This window comes from Protomyctophum parallelum, assembly GCF_964188405.1.
Source record: "Protomyctophum parallelum genome assembly, chromosome: 19".
Lineage (NCBI taxonomy): Eukaryota > Metazoa > Chordata > Actinopteri > Myctophiformes > Myctophidae > Protomyctophum > Protomyctophum parallelum.
In genome coordinates this window covers 34951095-34970267 of record NC_139717.1, presented here as the reverse complement: position 1 = coordinate 34970267, position 19173 = coordinate 34951095, and the positions used below count along the sequence as shown (strand labels likewise).

At 40.7% G+C, this 19173-nt stretch overlaps 2 protein-coding genes across 5 annotated transcripts; both read right to left on the bottom strand.

The window, feature by feature from the left end:
* Window positions 1–4960: 4960 nt before the first annotated feature.
* On the bottom strand, window positions 4961–7530 carry ptger2b (prostaglandin E receptor 2b (subtype EP2)). The gene is made up of 2 exons (XM_083789925.1): window positions 6710–7530; window positions 4961–6156 (listed from the first exon to the last, which is right to left on the bottom strand). The coding sequence occupies exons 1-2, from the start codon at window positions 7508–7510 to the stop codon at window positions 5893–5895; spliced, it is 1065 nt and encodes a 354-aa protein (XP_083646051.1). The 5' UTR covers window positions 7511–7530; the 3' UTR covers window positions 4961–5892.
* A 3912-nt stretch (window positions 7531–11442) lies between these two features.
* LOC310877127 (fatty acyl-CoA hydrolase precursor, medium chain-like) lies at window positions 11443–15751 on the bottom strand. Of its 4 annotated transcripts, XM_083790848.1 has the most exons (13): window positions 15651–15751; window positions 15132–15321; window positions 14904–15045; window positions 14677–14810; window positions 14428–14581; window positions 14195–14302; window positions 13544–13642; window positions 13212–13355; window positions 12871–12954; window positions 12648–12780; window positions 12408–12557; window positions 11856–11928; window positions 11443–11752 (listed from the first exon to the last, which is right to left on the bottom strand). In XM_083790848.1, exons 1-13 carry the CDS (start codon window positions 15730–15732, stop codon window positions 11566–11568), a joined length of 1680 nt encoding a protein of 559 aa, XP_083646974.1. In that variant the 5' UTR covers window positions 15733–15751; the 3' UTR covers window positions 11443–11565. The 4 variants fall into 4 exon arrangements, with proteins under 4 accessions (XP_083646974.1, XP_083646975.1, XP_083646977.1 ...); XM_083790849.1 differs by lacking the exon at window positions 12408–12557; XM_083790851.1 differs by having other exon boundaries at window positions 15161–15715.
* Window positions 15752–19173: the final 3422 nt, after the last annotated feature.

Below are 19173 nucleotides of genomic sequence, written 5' to 3'. Positions count from 1 at the left end.
ACCTGCCCCTCTAAATGTCTGTGCACGCCACTGGCTACGATTGTGTGCGGGGAGATGACAATTAACACATCTTGCCTGCCCAAAATGTAATTGCTGGTAACACCACTGGTGTAACCGGTAATAATTACAGCGTAGCCTATAATTATACTATGACTCAAATCACGCTTTATGCTTAGCTACTCATAATAGCCATGTCGAGAATTATTTTCTCGACATGAGGTTTTAAGAAAACACAATACTTTATAATAGCCCAGCCCAGAGACCGAGAACAAAAATTGTTTGTTGAGGGTTTTTGCTGTGGTGCCATGTGCCATTGTGTGTCGTCTGCGTAGCAATGAAATTGAACTTTGAAGGCCGTGGTGAAGGAGGATCTGACGAAGGGGAAGGATGTAAATTGTAAATAGTGAAAATCAGGGGGCCGAGCACAGAGCCTTGGGGTGACTAGGGCAGTGGAGGAGGTGCAGTTGTTAATTGAAATGTATTGCTGACGGTCGGAGGTAGGATTTCATCCAGGAGAGGACGGAGCCGGATAAACCAAGGGAGGAGTGGAGGTGTGAAATGAGGATGGAGTGATTGATTGTGTCGAAGGCAGCAAGGCCAAGGTTCAGGTTCAGATCCAATATGTCTGCTATACCGACCTCGGGAAAAATGGCAACAAACATTTTCTGATTTGTTAGGCTAAGGTTTCCAAAAATATATAGTTTTAGAAATCTTCGTTTTCATCCTACGAACTTACATATTAAGGAACATGACTATTACAGGCCTATAGCCTATTGTCACCACTACTGGGAGGGTTAGGATTGAAGATTGACCATAAATCATACCTTTGTCAGACTGAGCTCCAGTTATTTCTTCTGCAAATCACAGAATATACAGCATGGTAAAATAGTAGGCATGACTGCCAATTCAACAGAAACTGAGAAACAATATGTAGCCTACATTATTATTAATAAAGACACAACATTTAGGTCCACTCCAATGTAACAAAACCTCATAATGTTTAGGAAAGTGGGCTATCTTGCTGAAACCACAGTCATTTTAAACCACTCAGCCAGTGGTGAAGCAAAACTGTCATTTCACCAATAAATTAATATTTTGCAAGAATCCAAATGGCTGACCGTGTCCCTTGGTACAGTATTTCCTCATTATTAAGATATGCCAGGATGCTATAAATAAATATAATAAATAAACTGGATCATGAGATGGTCTGACCAGGTCATGAACAAACAGTAACTGACATTAATGGGGGATTATTCATTATGTATTATTGTATACACTGGGTCCTGACTTCATGGTCAAGCATAAACCTACAGTATGAAATGAATCTGATACACAAACAAGGGAACATTGAAAGTGGACAGGTCTATGTATTATTTAACAACATCTACTTGCCTGTAGGCAACAAAAGAGTTCCATTTATAAATTAGAACTAGATAAGCACAAATAAAACATGGTGACATATGGTATAAAAGGTAGGTGGCTAGCGCACATCCAGTTCCTGTCTGGTGCTGGACTAAGGTAAGTACAGTGAAGAGAGGAGAGTCCGCACACAGGTTTCAAATTGGTACCTTAACTCCTTAGGTCTGTTCTATTCAGCTTGTATACATACCAATAAAGATACATGTTATTTATCAGCCCTTGGTTTACAATCAATCAATCAATAGCTCATTCAGAATGGAGCTACTTCTAGCAATAATTAAAATGAACTGAAGTTAACACATTATGCATTCTCAGATCTCTGCACTGGCTTACAGTGAGTCACAGAATAGTTTTTAATCATTTCATTTTCAGAGCCTATAAATCCCCTTTTATGATTTATGCACTTTAAACAATATGGTTACTTGGTTGGTGCTCGTATTTGGAAAGCTTGGGATAAAATAGGCCTATTACAGAAAATAATGTTATACTTGCACAGAATATAGCCAAAAACGTAAATCTTGTCCCCATGCACACGTCTCATATTTGCCATTGACAATGAAAGGAGAAAATAGGTTAAATGTTCGCCAAATATGACGTAAATTTAACCAACCAATCACATAAATTCAGTTGTTCATGAGATGATGTATGATGGTGTAACAGGGTTCCCCAATTAGAGGCCCGCGGAGCGCCCCCTTGTGGCTCAGATATAAATGGCATTAAATTGGGGTCAGTAGCCTCTGCATGTCAAACTGGGGGTCCTTTTCAAATGGGGTCTTGCCCTGAACATTAATTTCAGGGCAAGACCTCGACCTCACATGTGCCGACTCGGCCCCAAGCCTGGTACCGTAGTCAAAATATGGCCCTTGAGGAAAATTAATTGGGGAACCCTGGTGTATAATGATAAGAGCACCCCTCACTTGGGTGTGATTTGAAAGTGCATGCTTTCAAGTGGGCCGATCCAGAAAAGGTTGAGAACCAGTCCCACCCTGCCACCTAGTGACCAAAATGTCTTTTGGCGTGAAACCAAGATTAACCACATTACACTGTTCAAAAGGGAAAACATGAATGAATAAATGACAATTACCCTCAAAACAGTAAAACAAAAATAATGCTGCACTAATGTGATTGCACCTTAAGTGGGCATCACACTAGCATAAGTGAGTATTGGTCAAGGTTACCCACTGAGCCAAATAGTACTTAGCCAATCAAGCAAAGAATAGCCAATCAGCTCTCACTGCATGTCACATTGTGATGCGTTACATTCTTTTGCAACATTTGGAATTTATAGCCTAGACATGCAGAAAATATGGTCGCCAGACTGAAACTGGTTAAAAGGTGAAACAAACAGATTGAGAAGGGGTCTTTTGGCCACTTGGCCTCATGGATTTAATTCATAGCCTACTTGCATAGTAACTCGCACAGTTCCTATAATATCTTGTTAACCCACAAAGCATATTTTCTCCCATTCTCTCTCTGGCAGTTAATACAGGGTGATTTTCACTGCGTTGATGAATAGGTACGATGTTTGTGGTGGAAAGACATCAGCGATGGGAAATGTGGAGAGAAGGTCAGTAGACTAATTTCAATGACAGACTTGGGTTTCAACATATATAAATGTTGTGGATCGAACAAAAGTGGTGAAAGGAAACTTCTCAACCCTGTTTATCTTACCACCCACCCATGTCCCAGGAACTGGGAAAATGAGTTAAAACAAACATCCCAGTCATCCATAAAAACACTTTGGATGTTCTCCTTACAAGTATAAGTAATGGGCTGCCGGGAAGACCATCTGTGTCACATCACATAAACACTTGAATCAGTTGATACGCAGTAAACTGCTGGGGTTTGGCTAAGACCTTGTTCTCATCCAACCTCCAGCTCTCTGAGCCTGGGAACAGAGCTAGTAGGATGTTGCCTCTTCACCCAGACGAGATAGCAAGAGGACTGACGTCCTGATGATGCAAACCGTCTTGCACTGGACATTGTGCAACCCTGCTCCCTCAGTAGCCACTTTCAGCCTGGCTTCTCTATTTTGGGCATGTCATTGATTATAGGCGAACATTTTCAAAAATGACAAATAAAAATGTGAAAAAGAAAAGTATATTAGCTATTTTCGCTATTCGTTGTACAAACATGGTATAGGGAATTATGTAAAAGCCTCAATTTACCTGCATGCACATGATGCACACACAATAATAACTAGTTTATTTCTTCAGTGTGACAACGTAATTACAGAAAGTGTAACATTTGTTACTTAAATATAGATTGATTGCTCTCATATCAGCCACCTGAGGATTCAGCTGCATGTCAAAGACCATACTGTAGGAAGTGGCACTAGTCCTACTGTGCACTGGGTGCATTGTGAACAGACATCTGTTACATCCTGTTGTTGGATGGAATGCAAGAACAAGGGTGAAATGGTACCAACAAAGGAATTACCAACAAAGGTCATATTAACAAAGTTTACATTTTAACAATAGGGCCTACTTTATTGTTAAAAATGATATCAGTGCACTGAAACAGTAAACTTCAATTTAATCCTTATAAATAAATAAAATAAAAACACACACACACACTGATAGAACAATTTCTAAATGACCCCAAGCCGCTCTAATGAATGTATACTACATCTTACACACATCTAATACAATTTTACATGCCTAATTGTCATCCTTAAGATTGACCTCAGAAGTCAATCTTCTTGAACAAACTGCAGGTTTAAAAGGCCCTCAGCTCTGAACTTGGTAGAATCTGCACCTGGCTTGCTAATAACAAACTATGTTTACACCTGGGAAAAACTGAATCCATTCTCTTTGGCGCAAATGGTTATCTCAACAAGGCTTCTCAGTTAAAGTGGACGAGTCACACGTAAAGACGAAATTACCTACCTAGGTTCCATCCTGGAGACAAATCTTTCTGGTTATAAAATGGCCACCAATGTAATCAAAATGTCAACCAAACCAGAAGAACAAGATTCCTGTAGTGTACAAGATCTCCTCACTGGTCAACAAAAACACCTTGAAGACCCTAACAGGAGCGTACAAGGTTTCTTCGACTATTCATGCACTCGTATCACACAGCACCTCAAAGGCCCTTTAAAGAAGGCTCCAGACTTCCCAAAACAAACTGGTCAGGCTACTACTTGGGTACCATCACCCAGAACCCATCTCACCCCTGCCCATTATTTTACTGTCTTTATATGATGATTTCCAGGTTTTTCATAGAAGTGTATATTTTCTTTCTGATAAATTGATGGTGGACCCTGTTGTAAACAAGCTTAACCATGGTTTTGTCACAAAGTAACAGTTTTTGTAATGACTTGTGCTTTTGTTTGAAATGTACCCATTCTGATTCTACATACTGTGAAATAAAAATTTCAATCAATCCTGAATGGGATGCTGAATGAATAAATTTCCATGGATATCCTAACCATGCATTCTACAGTGGGTGAGTGGTTGTGTTATGCAATTAACCAGTGTCACTTGAATAAACCTCTCAGTTGGTTCTGGCCTTTTTCACTATTCTTACTGACTAAATTAAGCCTGACTACTTTACCAATGTACAAGTTTAGCTTGTAGATCTGCTATTTCGGCGAAGGTACATTCATGTTCTGGGACATAGCCTTTCAGAGCTTGAAGTAAACGGGATGCAAACAGGAAAACTTCATAAACACAGCATGTTGAATGCATAAACATTTACATTTACAATGTATAAATTTCCCTTAAGGTACTGATATACTGTATACACTACAGTACACTGAGTAAATGAGCAGAATAAGCTACCGGTCAGTAGGCGGAAATCTTTGATCATCTGGCAACGCAAGACTAGGGGTTAAGTCAAGTGTCTTGCTTAGGGACACGTTGACAAATATACTGCGCAGGCTGTGGTGGGTGAATTCATTTTGCAAATGAATTAACCACTTTATTAAAGGCTTTTTACTTTTTTTGCAACAAATGTTTAAATGTTGCTTTACGGGGGTAAAAACAACCAACAGCAGGTATTATAGAAGTGAAAAAAGGTGAAAAAAGAGCACCATGAATAAAACAATAAATTAAATAAGCATCTCATCAAGCTCTAATGGAGCAAAATGCCAACGTGACTTGAACATGTCATGGACACCTTGACACTGGGACGAAGTATCTCCTTCCCTTACACACTACACACTGCAACCTTTTTCATTTCAAGGACCCCCAGTTTGACATGCACTATGCCATATGGACCCCCACGAACTCGGGGGACCCCAATCCACATGGGGACCCCAATCCACACGGTACAATCCTCAGTGTTACTTTAACTCTGAGAGGGTATACAAATGGAACCAAATGGACCATTTGTACCCTCTCAGAGTTACAGACCTGTAATGGTCCACTTGGACTCCTGGTGGTCCCCGGACCCTACGTTCAGGAACAGTGTTCTACACCACTTGGTGCGATAAACACAGGTCCTCGACAGGCCAGAATAATGCACGTGTCATCACCTATCTCCTGCCTGATTTAGGAGAGGCTCGGGCGGGCCCTTAGTGGCCGCTGTTGGCTGAACAGTGAGAGCCATCCCTGGGGAAAGCTTGGACTTGTGTGGCCTGCAGGGCAGCTTCCTCCAGATGAACCTTTGAACAGAAGGCCTGAGGATGATGTAAACCCAGGGATTGATGATGGAGTTCAAGGACAGCAGGCGAAGAGCGGGTAGATCGCCTGCGTGGTACTCTTCCATCCTGCCAAGGTTTATGTAGACTCTGAGCTATGGGGTTGGTTCAATAAGCATGGAGACAGACAGACAAGACACAGTAAGGGCAAACGAATGCCATACATCAATATGCAGTGTATACAAGCACATACGGTATGTATCATACTATTGTATGTATTGGTCATGTATGATCAACTCTAGTCTGAAAAAGGTTTATTCATGCATAATGAATACAATTCCAAACTCGAATTGGCTAAGGCTACAGTAGTTTGGGAAATGATTCATTTCACCCTAGTCCCCTACACACCATTCCAAAGATTTGAGATGCTTCATTGCTTATAATATTTTAATAGGCCTAGCTATATAAATATTTTATGCTGAAATTGAAACTTACTCTCATCTATCATTGTTTGACCCACATTGACAAGTCCTATATGAAATGTGCAGGCAACTTCTTATAAATGTGAATCTGAATTGTGATGTCAGTCAATGATTGTCAGTGATTGCCCTTGAAAAGCTCTGGAACGCTTAAATTCAGATTTGCAGAATTATGGTTATGAGAACGCAGATGAAGTTAAATATCAACAAAACAAAGCTCTTTTCTTACCACTATGGGGGATGAGCAGAGGATGAAAACCACTGTAATGAAACTCATCAGCAAAAGATGCTCCACTTCCTCCGACAGCGACCTGCGGCGGATCCCCGTCTGCTGTGGACCTCGGTTGCGCTGCGCGTTGTGCCTCCGGTGCATCTTCACGAGGCAGTAAATGACGGTCACGTTGCATCCCACGGTGCCAGAGATCATGACGAGCGTGAAGGACGCGTAGAGACCAAGGAACACTTTAGCCGCGCGATCTGACAGCGGGTGCATGTTGAGGAAGCACCATGTCCCGGGGCAATATTGCACGTAGGACCCGTACCCCACGAAGGGGCTCACACAGAACAAGAAGCAGGCGACATAAATGAGTGCCAGAGCGATGTGGCCACAGTGCTTGTTGAAGTGCCTCTCGTAGAAGTAGGGAGAACCTATGGAGACGCAGCGCTCTATTGCCATTGCGCACAGAACGGACAGCGTGGAGAGGCTGAAGAAGGCCATGCTGAAGCCAAAGTATTTGCACACCTCATTGCCAGAACTCATCGACACAAGCGTCCTATTCCAGGCGTAAGAAGCCAGCACTATCGGGCTTACCGAGACAGTCCCCAGTAGATCCGTCACGACCAGCGCCGTGAGCAGGATTTGAAACAAGGACGAGCCTCTTCTCCGGCGCCGCAGATCCAGCAGGACCAGAGCCATGATGTTGCCCACGGCCCCGGCGGAGAACATGACCGCAGACATCATGGGGTTGCCAGTCTCAAGATTGCGTCTCTCGTTGCATTTGTTTGGATCTGAAGAGTAATTTAGTGCCATGTGTAGCTATTGGAAAGGAAACCCGCATGGGCTCCGGGACTTCGTAGGCTCTCAGGGAGTGCGTAAATGTGTCATGATTTATCCACGTACGACACACAGCTGATAAAGTAGCCTAGTGTCACGCCCCCAGGCCATAGCCCATACACAAGGCACTGGCAGTAAATATCACAAATACGTTTGGTTTGGCTTCTGTGGAAGACCAGTTGTAGGACTAAATCATCATCGTGACTCATGATCGAGTCACCGAAGTGATCAGGAACGGGAAACATGAGAAAAGTAGAGGGCCTTTAGGGGAAAATTGTATCAGATAGAACATTATTCGTTTTTTGTCAGATAGAATCTATCTGACACAAAAAGTTAATAATGCACATTTGGAAAATAATTGGGTGCATGTTGAGGAAGAATTGGGAAATTAGCAATCATAAAACACAAATAAGTAGTTTTCCTTTAAGTAATTATAGTAGTAAGTAATTATAAGCTGCACACATACTATTAATACATTAGGACTTTGGTGATGTGATGTGTGTGTACTCTAGGTGTATTATGGATGTTTTATTTGCTGTTCCAAAATGTAACTTTGACAATTTAGTACGGAAGTGTAATTTTATTTCTGCCTCTTGGCCAGTTCCCACTTGTAAAAGAGACGCAGTCTCAATGTGTTTTTACTGGTTAAATAAATGTTAAATAAAAGATAAAACACCAGAGCAAAGAAATACCAGTGAGTTCAGTCACACGAGAGAGACTCGGAACCGCTGCAGGGGTTTTGACCTCTGCAATTCCCTGTATAACTTCTTCTATCACCACTATGTGTCAGAATGGTATGATGCTCCTCATCTCAGACGACTAATTGGAATTCGTTGGACAAGCCATTATGATGTGACAAGGTGCATTGTTGAGAACGAAGAAAGTCTTTGTACTATCCTGTCAGAGATTTCAGAGGATGATGAGGCATCAGTTGATTTGTGCACTCAAAGAAGAATTTAGAACTAATGGCAGCCATATCAAGCCTTGTACCCTATTCTGAGAGATTTCTAGACTCCACCTTGTTGCAGCCTTTGCATGCACTTGCTGGAACTGGAAAAGACTATAGCAACTCTGAAAAGCGAACTCATTGTTGCAAAGCCAAGATATGTTGTCCAACCGAAACAGATCTGGCCACTGTGTCTAAACACATGAAGACATACAAGAAAGCATTTCCTGTGTTGCACAAGTTGTATGTGACAGCCCTTGTAATTGGTGCGTCTTCAGCTTCATGTGAGAGTTCCTTCTCCACGCTGGCACATGTCCTAACCCCTTACCGTTGCACCATGTTGCACGACAGAAAAAATAACTTGGTCATCTTGGCACATGAGAAATCTATAACAAATACATTGGACATGGATGAATTTGTTACAATTTTTTGCCAAGACAAACAGAAGACTCATGTTATAGAGATAGATAGAGAGAGATAAAAAAAAGAAAAGAAAAAAGATGAAAAAAAGATAAATGCAGCCTCAACAGGGCACAAGCCAGATATGATGATTGATTGTCAGATAGATAGATAGATAGATAGATAAAAAAAAAGATTTACAAAAAAAGAGAAATGCAGCCTCAACAGGGCACAAGCCATGCCGTGTCCTATTTGTGCCGGTCCCAAGCTTGGGTAAATGCAGAGGGTAGTGTCAGGAAGGGCAATTGGGTTAGAATACTGTTGGTCAAAGAAGGAGAAGATATATGAACTGATATGATAGCATAGTTTCATAGTTTTCTATGCATTTCGGGGGCTTGGGGGGATTTGACACCCCAAAAATGTTTCGCCCGCCCCCCTATAACATTCTGTCTGCCCACCCTAGTGGGCCTGGCTAAATCTGGCCCTGCCTCTCGGGCGTCTCCCTATAGACCGATTCAGAAACGGGTCTCATGGTCGCAGGCAACGTATTTCCTGTAGGCGGGGACGACATATCTGCGGTTTCCCCGCATCTCCTTCTACTACAGTGAATGGAAAAGTGACTGATGTTAGTCTGCCTCAAACATTACTCTTTTACCTGCTTTTTACTAACACTAACATTACAAAGATGCCCAGAACATCGGGATGAACCTGAATGTCAAAATATCTACCGCGGTGGCTGAGACTAGGGATGCACCGAAATTGAAATTATTGGCCGAAACCGAATATAGGAAACAGTTGGCCGAAAACCGAATGCCGAATATCCGAATATGATTAATATTATACATCTTTTTTCCTACCATTGCTGTCATGGCCGTACCTTAAAGCTACCGGATTTATTTAAAATAAATGATTATGGCAAAACTTAACTTAAAAAATAATCACTATTATGGGTCCATAAAACATTTATTCAGCCCTTTTGAATGCATTAATTGCATACACTATTCGGTGATATATTTTCTGCCTATTCGGGCCGAAACCGAACATTTTCTGCGGCTGAATATTCGGGGCATCACTAGTTAAAATAGTATGTTTATACAGAGTAAGTACAGAATAAATAATCTCTCAATCACCGGGTAATGACTGTGACACAGTCCTGTATCTGAAAGGTCAGAAATGCAGTCCTTGCAACCACAATGTTTCCAGCCAGACAGGTATAGTCCAGAATGCCACTTAAGCACTATAAATACTTTGTTGTACAACAAATAGCAAAGATTGTTGACCTACAAGCTTGTAGATGTTTGGAAAATTTGAAAGATTTAGAAAGCTTTTGCCTATAATGCCATGTTGAAAGTGGTTATCACTTAACATACCTACACCCGCACAGTATCATTGGTATGAAGTGTAACTGAATATCGCTGTTTTAGTATCCTCACTTAACCCATTAACCTGAGTTTGATTCTACAAATGTTATATTATGGTTATGGCAAAACTTAACTTAAATAATAATCACTATTATGGATCCATAAAACATTTATTCAGCTCTTTGAATGCATTCATTGCATACACTATTCGGTGATATATTTTCTGCCTATTTGGGCCGAAACCGAATAGGCCGAAAATGCATATTTAGCCATTTTCTGCCGAATATTTTCTGCGGCCGAATATTCGGTGCATCACTAGCTGAGCCATAGTTGAGACAAAGCAGTGAAAGGTCCTGAAAGATACATAACGTCAGTCTTACCCAATACCCAATCTTTCTGTTTTAGGAACACAAGGCTGCTGTACTTTATACCTCATACTAAGCATTAAAGTATTCTTTATAATTTTTCCTTTTTTTTGCTTGTGAAAACTGATTAAATAATCTGTATTAGTTTGAGACCATTCCGAATTCCGATACCGATATGCTACCGATTAATCGTGCATCCCTACTCTGAACCAATAAGGTTGGACTGGGATGAAAAATAGGCCCTGGCATTTTTGGCATAGATAAGCCCATGCCAACACAATCAGTTGCACACCACCAACCAGCACACCATCCCCTTTAACCCATATAAGACCTGAGGCCGATTCTACAAATGTTTCCACTGTAATATAATAAGCTATTTAGTAAACAGAAAATATATTTTCAGGAGAAGGAAATTATAGCATATGAGGATAAACAAGTTAAATTGGACGTGATCTTTGTGGGGTACTGTATTCTTTCTTGATTGGATGAAATTCGCAACAAACCTGAAAATGTATTGTCTGCTTATTAAAGAGCTGGAGAGATAGGGAGACCCATGTTACTGGATAATCACTCTAAAATGATTACTATAAGAATATAGATATTCAACGTTTTAACAAACAAACAAACAAATGCAGGGCTTTCTTTTTTTTATGTTCTTGTATTCCATATTTCTTGGCCGGGAACCCCTTTTGGTGTCATGCTTTAGCTATTGAAAAATAGCAGATCTACAAGCTCATAGCGCGCCGCTACGAGCTTGTAGGTCTGCTATTTTTGAAAAATCGAATAACAACTGACATAGAAAGATTGCTTTTTCAGAAAACTGTCATTTTCAAACAGACATTTTTAGAATCCGATCTCAGGTCAGAATGGGTTAATAAGATTCATTTACTGGGACTTTGTCTTCCAGCTTCGTTGATGAAGGTGAGTAGTAGTAGAGAGAGAAGCTGTCCCGTATCCATACTACAGGTCACTGTGCTCTACATTCTCTTGACTCTGGTGAATCTTCTCAGGAACGGTTTGAGTTAGGAAGGTGTAGCGGTCCTTCTTCAGGTGCTGAGCAGACATCTGTTCCAGGAGACCAATGGACAGGTAGTGTTCATCTGCACCGTACTGGTGCCAATGTACCAGGCCTGCTCCATTAGGTGACCTATACACAGTTGATTTGAAGGATAAACATTAATGAGAGTATGTTGATAGAGACTTGGACTTATCTAATTATAAGATACTGTGTAATGTGAGTATAATCCTACCCCGTCCGAGCAAAGTTGCCCCAATAGCTCATCATGGTTTTACTAAGCTGTTCCTCTTCTTCTGTACATGATACTGTAGAGTGATTAAGAAAAATGGTTTAGTGAAACTTCTGTTGTAGACTTTCAAAAGGTATTGGAAAGCGAGACAAAATGTATAATCTTTATTATGTTTTATAATTTTATATTATATATATTATATCGTTGCTGTCAGTTTTTGAGGTTTTGATATTTTTTTGCATAAATCAGTGCTATTGAATACATCTGTGTGTTGTTTTGAAAATATTGAACCAATGCAAAGTAGCAAAAAAAAACTCCATTGGACCCTCAAACTGTCTGCAGCTAAAACTAACTCACTCCACCAGCTCTCCCCCTATCATGCAAGTAATTGACAATATATAAAGTCACAACACCAACTTTGATGAGGCAGTATTGCTTTGTTTTCAAAATAGGTTCTCTTAATTTCCTGAAAATTTTATATTTTTCATTTCCTGAAAAATGTACATGGAGTTAAGTGGTTTCTTCCCGACAGCAGAGATAGAATATTGCACTTACTCCCAAATTCGGCATAGGAAGTCATGAAGCAGTATCCGAATACAATGATGATTTCATCACAATGGTCTGATCCAACAAAGCTTGGTCTTCTCTCCTGCATGTATTTGGGGGGATGATGATACTCGTACAGGTATACAGGGGCACCTGCATCTGGTCGTAGACAAAAATTAGGTGTGTGTGTTTAATGTACGAGGCAAACCGGGTTAAGAAGAATGATTCTTAAGATTTCATTATTTTTACCTCTGTGGGAATTTGAAGTCTTAATGGCTGGAATGGCAAACAGAATATCCCCAAGCAGCTCTGTAAATCCATCTCTAATTTTCAGTCGATCTCCACAGGTTCCAAGATATTCATCTGTCACAAGCTTTTTCAGCTTGACGAAGACAGAAAACATGTAAGGTTATATTGACAGAAAACAAAAAAATATGGTCATGAAATGAATGTTAGGCAGTGTTTCTCTTACATGTATATTGGGATAGAGCATGGCTAGAACACTCATGGCAAGGTCCCGGTCCATTCCCTCTGTCCAGTTTGGAGGAGCAAAGAACTAAAAGGGCAAGCAGGGTTTTTATTTTTGTTTGTTTTGTAAAATAACAACATGAGCAAAACAATGTTTATAAGACTTATGAGAAATTAATAAGTAATTGAGAATTTGAGTGTAAGTACGGTAATTAAATTCAAATGCAACAGTATCAAAGATGTACAGATACTGACAACCCCACCATCACCCCCTCTCAGTCTCTCAAAAGATCCTTGCTCAGCATCCTCGGCAGGGCCATTTCAGAAATGGAAAACTGTACTTACCGTAGGGAGTAGCCAGCCCCCTTCATGATTATTAATGCCTGTTATGAAAGGTATTTTAAGAAGTTTGTGGTTTTTGTACAGTTCATCCACAGGTTTGGTCAGGAAGTGTCCATCAACATTAACAGGGTATCTTAGCATGTTGTCCTTGAGAGAAAAGCATACCAATGTGTAACAGATTTAAGAAATGTATTGAAATGAGATTGTCAAACATTTCACTATAAAGATCAAATCAAAGATTATAAATTGGAAGTTATATACTGTTTGATCAACGTGTTATATCAGCAGATGATATCTAATACACCACTTGTTGACTTGTACTGTACATGTCTAACCTTTTCAATAGTCAGCATTGCATCAATATCCATGGATCTCAGGCAGTCAGCAATCATTGTTGTGCTTGTGATGTCACAGCCTGATACATTGGCTAATAGCTGGCAATAAAGATCAGAGAAACATAATTGTAAAGAAGAAAACCATATAAATATTGTTGGCATAATTGACTACATATTGTGTATTTACTTATTTTACAAATGTAAACCGAATCCATTTGGGAATGATGTGTCTCCAGTGGGGAACTCTGACTTCATGTGGTGAGCCTAATTGATCGATTGAATATTTTATTCGTAGAATGGGCTTTCAAAGAAAGTACAAAATCTGCTACGAGGATAAAACCAGAAAAAGCACTAATACTTGTTTACATCAGGGTCCTCCAAGACATTTAGGCATTAGTCATTTACAGGGTATTACGTTTCAGCCCAATCAGGGCATCATTGACTTCCATTATAAGATTGAAGATAATATTTCAAATAGTAGGCCTATAAAACATGTGAAAACAATGAGGAGGTACTTCTGATGACTACTGACAGTGTGCACTGTTTGTCTGTTTGACCAGTTTACAAGATTAGCTACGGACAGACGAAGAGTTATAGACCGCTAGACTACTGCAGAACCATGATGTAAAAATTAAGTAAAGCTAAACTTACCTGGGCGATGGGCAAAGGATCTTGCGGAAATAAAAACATATCTAATGCAGCAGTGCCACTCTCAGCGATTGCCCTGTGAAACAGGCCATCAGACAATGGAGACAGAGCCTGGTAATTCAAGCAACACAAAACATGGAATAAATGCTTTCAAACGAATTAAAAACTATTCCTCTGTGTATTCATTCTTTGCCATTTGAGTTTCAGATAATATTTTTATGTGGATTGTGCGGTACCAGGAGGGACACGCTCCATCCACCAGCGGACTCCCCAAATATGGTGACTGAACCTGGATCTCCTCCAAAGTTATGGATGTGCTCCTGGACCCATCGCAGAGCTGCCACCTGGTCCAGTAAACCAAAGTTTCCTGACATCTGTTCATCTCCAGTACTGAAAAGAGCACACAATCAGATATCGCTAAAACAAATCAGACCAATTAAGGCATAACTTTCCACAGGGTGTCATCATATCCACACCATCCTCACCTGAGGAATCCCAGTGCTCCTAAGCGATACTGGACCAGAACCACAACTACATCCTGGTAAGCAGCCAGGGCAGAACCATCGTACAATGAGGCTGAGCCACCTATTAGCCCTCCACCATGGATCCAGACCATGACCTAGGAAGTGGAACGTTGATTATTGTTGTATCTTTTTAATTTGACTAATTATGTGCACTCGCCAATTCTATGAGGTAAAACCCAGGATCTTACTGGGAGTTTGTCATCTTGAGCAGCTGTTGCTGGTGTGTAAATGTTGAGGTAAAGACAGTCTTCTGAGATGGCAGGGGCATGTGCTGTCTTTGTGAATAGTATATTTATCATATGCAGATGAAACTGTATATTTTGGACACAGCTGTGAAAATGAAATAAAAAAATAAATCCAGTTAATATATGGAATAAAACTCAATAAACACCTACTGGACTGCATTAATGACTTACATGAATGGTTGTTGGGTAGCATCCCTCACTCCTTCCCATCTTTCTGCAGGCTGGGGTGGGGTCAGTCTCAGCGACCCAACAGGTGGCTTGGCAAAGGGCACTCCCAGGTAGGCATGGACTCCTGTATCTTTCCCCTTTACGCCCACATACTTGCCTCTCACACTCCCCAGTTCTGTGTTGACTACTGGAGCTAGTATAGCACATTGGAACAGATTTAGGCTATATGTCCACACCTACACGGGTATTGTTTTAGTAGTTGTTCCTCTTCCCCTTTCAAAAACATTCCTGTCTACAAGAGCATGTCCACATTAAAATGCTAATAAAGTTGTCATTGCGAGAATGTCTATTGGCTCGCCTGTCATCGCGAGACTGCAGTTGTTAACAGACTGTCAGTCAGTTAACTCCATAGACGCATACAAAAAATCACGGCACTCCCATCTTTAAACATGTGAAAGCTCAAATATTCATGGTTAGAAAGAAAACCACAGAAAAACATTAAATATTGTCGACTATACTTACCATCCAGGTCTGCAGTGGCACACAGAAACCATGTGCATGTTGCTAAGAGGAGTGGGGCTGCTGCCTTTGCAGGAGACGTCATACTGTGTGCTGCCGACTGAGTCTGCTGCAACAGAAAACACTGAGCGGTTATAAATAACCTTTTTGTGAGGTTATAGGTTATATAACCACTTGCATGATACTGGCCTACTTGTGGAGTGATAAAAGTTCAGCCATGTCTGACCTGGTCTAAAGTGCAACAAAGATTACAGTATGTATTTTGTATAATTGCCTTTGTCTCCATGCAAAGACGCATAGCAACAGCTCAGACAAGGACAGCGGTGAGGGTAGAGTGAGATAAATTACAGTTGGACACGACCCAAGGCATTTGACCCATGCCCTTTACCAGTGGTTCTCAAGCTTTTTCATGTCAACGACCCCCCAAATTATTAGACCGCAGACCCGCTTTTGAAAATATTTCTATGGCTCTAGCAGTGATTTTCAACCATTTTCATTTCAAGGACCCACAGTTTGGGCTACGAACCCCCATTTAATGGCATTTCTATTTCAAGGGACTCCAATTTATATTGTAAAATAAATCATCATACAATGTTACATCATCTCATTCTGGCCAATCACAATTTGCATCCTCACTTTTCCATCTTCACTTTTCTGCTCTCACTTTTATCTTCACTTTTTGATCTTAAACCTGTGATGTGACAATAAAGCTGATTCTGATTCTGTATATGCTTTCTCTCTCCTGATTACCACTAAGCATTTAATGGTGCACGGTGGTTTACATAGTGCTGCCTAATTGCACTTATTGTAACCAACCTCACCCATCAGGCACTTACACTAAATACTTTATAAAGTATACTTTTGGAATAATACCATAGTTTCTACTACTCTAGGCAAATATTTATAATAACTATATTACTCACAACGAAAAAATTAAAAAGGACATTCATGAGAATCATGACAGATGGGCAAAGCTCACCATAAAGTTATTTACGGACTCCCTAAGGCCGTTCCAGAGGATGACCCAGTTGAATGACTAATTGTGAGTAATAAATAACAGTAGCCTAGTGAGTCGCACACACCAAGACTTCGGTTCAAAATATTAATTTCATTTTTGAACAGGGACAAACGTTTCGGCTGTCCAGCCTTCATCAGTGTCGCAATTGTGAGTAATCAAATGGACACTTCTATAACTCTAACTGTGTACAACAAGTGCAAGTGATGCAAGTTTCAATATTCTGCTATTATATTGTAAATTGTATTGTATCCTATTGTAAAATGCACAAGCTATGGCTCTATACATGGACCGCTTTTTCTTTCGCCAAAAATAACCTGTCTCCAATTAAGCTCTGGGGTTCAAGTGGTTATAATATTTATGATGTTCCACCTGCTATTGGGGTGGCAGTCCAAGGGTTAAATAAAGGTATAAACCACATGAACCCTAGCATCTCTACTGTGGGCATGTTATAATGGGCGAATATTCTGTGAACATAGCTGATCAACAAGCTCACAACGTGTTGAAACACATGTTATGAGCTTGGTGTACTCTGCGCCAATACATTTGAGCTCACATTTTCTACATGAAGCTCTCAACTCCACCCAAACAGGCAACCACACAGGACAACCAGCAGGGACGTCACAAACACAAAACGTTTCCCAGTGGTAAGTGAAGTGATCTTTGAATGCTTGTGTGACACATGAGGGGGGCTTAGTCAATAAACATATGCTGGTGGGATTCTCTTCTTTACTGTATATCCAATAGATATACTGGAAAATAAAAATCTAATCCTGTGGGCCTTGAGATCTGCGGCTCCCACATGGACGGGTTTCAAGCCTTATCAGACCTCTGTGGAGTTCCATTATGAATGAAGAAGCAAAGTTCAAGATTTCAACAAAATATACAACATATGTGGGAAAACATTTGGGGAGGTACTTCTTTTACTGTAACAAGAAAGTTTGTGCTGTACCGGTCCAGCAGGTTGAGAGATTAGCCGCACACACACACACACACACAAGTTTGGGATCCCCAATTCCAGACAGCTGACCCCTTCAGAGCAACGCCATAATAACAAACAACCCAGACATTCCCGGTGGTCAACGGAGCCGTTTAGTCTTTGTTGCTTTTCTTTGCCTTTGACCTGCTATCACTGATCCACATCGTTCCTCAATGATTTATGTGTCTCTAAACAAAAACAAAGAGGAGTCCAAAGCACAATCTCTGTGGAGTTAAAAAAAAACCTTTAATGTCAGCGTAGTTCATAAAGTGACACAACCCATTAAAACCAGGAAAGCAATGGCAATTCAAAAATAGCAGCTATATAAGCTCATAACACATCACTTTGTGCCATGCTGTGAGCTTGTACATAATGCTATTTAACATTTTTGAAAAATCTTGAAAGTGTTTTGAAAGTTTTGTTTAGAAGGCATTTGCAGAATCAGCTTCACCTCTTAATGAATACTGATCCATTAGGAACTAGCCTGACATTAAATATTTATTTAACTTCATGAAGAGTGCCTTGGACCCTTTGTTTTGGTTTGGATGTTTCTTTCCTCCACTTTTGGAGCCAAAGAGCTCCTTCTAACTATTTAAACATCTTGAGCGCTGCCTGCAGCCTCCCTTTTCTCCATCGCCACTGCTGCATTGTCACGACCATCTGTACTTCCAAAGAGTCCGCCGTAACCACTTGAACCGTAGTGTCCTTATTCTGGGGCGAACATTTAGCAAATAATAGTCAACTTACAAGCTCACAACATGACTCTGTCTGTAACTTTGAGAGTGTATACAAATGGAAACAAATGGAGATACAGAGATACATTTGGTTGTATATGTAGCTTTTAGCGAAGGTTCAATAAAGATCTTGACGCTTTCATTCAGCCTTCTATACTCTGACAGCACTTTAATAGTCTACGACGTCATTTCCGTTCCCACTTTGTCAAAGCCCGTTCATTCACAAATCCAAGCACGAGCACTTTGCAGCAGCCAATCAGCGATTAGGCTCCATTCTTTAAAATGCCTGTCTCTAACCGGTCATTCTCTTTTCAGCCAGCGACCAACCCACCTCCATCCCCAGCTCCACCTTGCTAAATTCCTGGAGCTGAAGGGAAAGAGGGCCATGCATCTGCTCTACCTGCAGGCACCATCAGCGTCTAGACTCCATGGGGGGGGTTCTCTCCCCTATTCATATTTATGCCTGCTAAATGCTCATGGAGTCCAATCGCCAAAACAATCTTTTGCACTAGACATTTGCTATTTTGCTTGCTCCAATAAATTGCCAAAATAATCTTTTCCAATAAACATTCACTTACACTAGTTGAATGAACTTATTTTACAGTGTAGTTTTGGGTCCCAGAGATTGAAATATCATATCAATTCATCAGATTGGGTTGGGGTTTGATAATGCATATCAGACTGGGGTTCGTTGAAATGAACCGCTGGTGTAGAGTGAAAACAGTAGGGGGCCTAGTGCAGAGCCCTGGGGGACTCCGGTCAACCCAGTAAAGTGTTCATTCCAAAACTTGATCTTTG

What these genes read in the sequence shown, in the direction of transcription:
- ptger2b (XM_083789925.1), bottom strand. Translation starts at nt 7,510, where the DNA reads ATGGCACTAAATTACTCTTCAGATCCAAACAAATGCAACGAGAGACGC. An exon ending in TCTGCTCATCCCCCATAGTG is followed by an intron (nt 6,157 to 6,709) that starts GTAAGAAAAGAG and finishes CCAACCCCATAG; the next exon opens with CTCAGAGTCTACATAAACCT.
- LOC310877127 (XM_083790848.1), bottom strand. Translation starts at nt 15,732, where the DNA reads ATGACGTCTCCTGCAAAGGCAGCAGCCCCACTCCTCTTAGCAACATGC. An exon ending in GATGGAGCGTGTCCCTCCTG is followed by an intron (nt 14,303 to 14,427) that starts GTACCGCACAAT and finishes TTGAATTACCAG; the next exon opens with GCTCTGTCTCCATTGTCTGA. An exon ending in TTCCTATGCCGAATTTGGGA is followed by an intron (nt 11,929 to 12,407) that starts GTAAGTGCAATA and finishes ATCACTCTACAG; the next exon opens with TATCATGTACAGAAGAAGAG.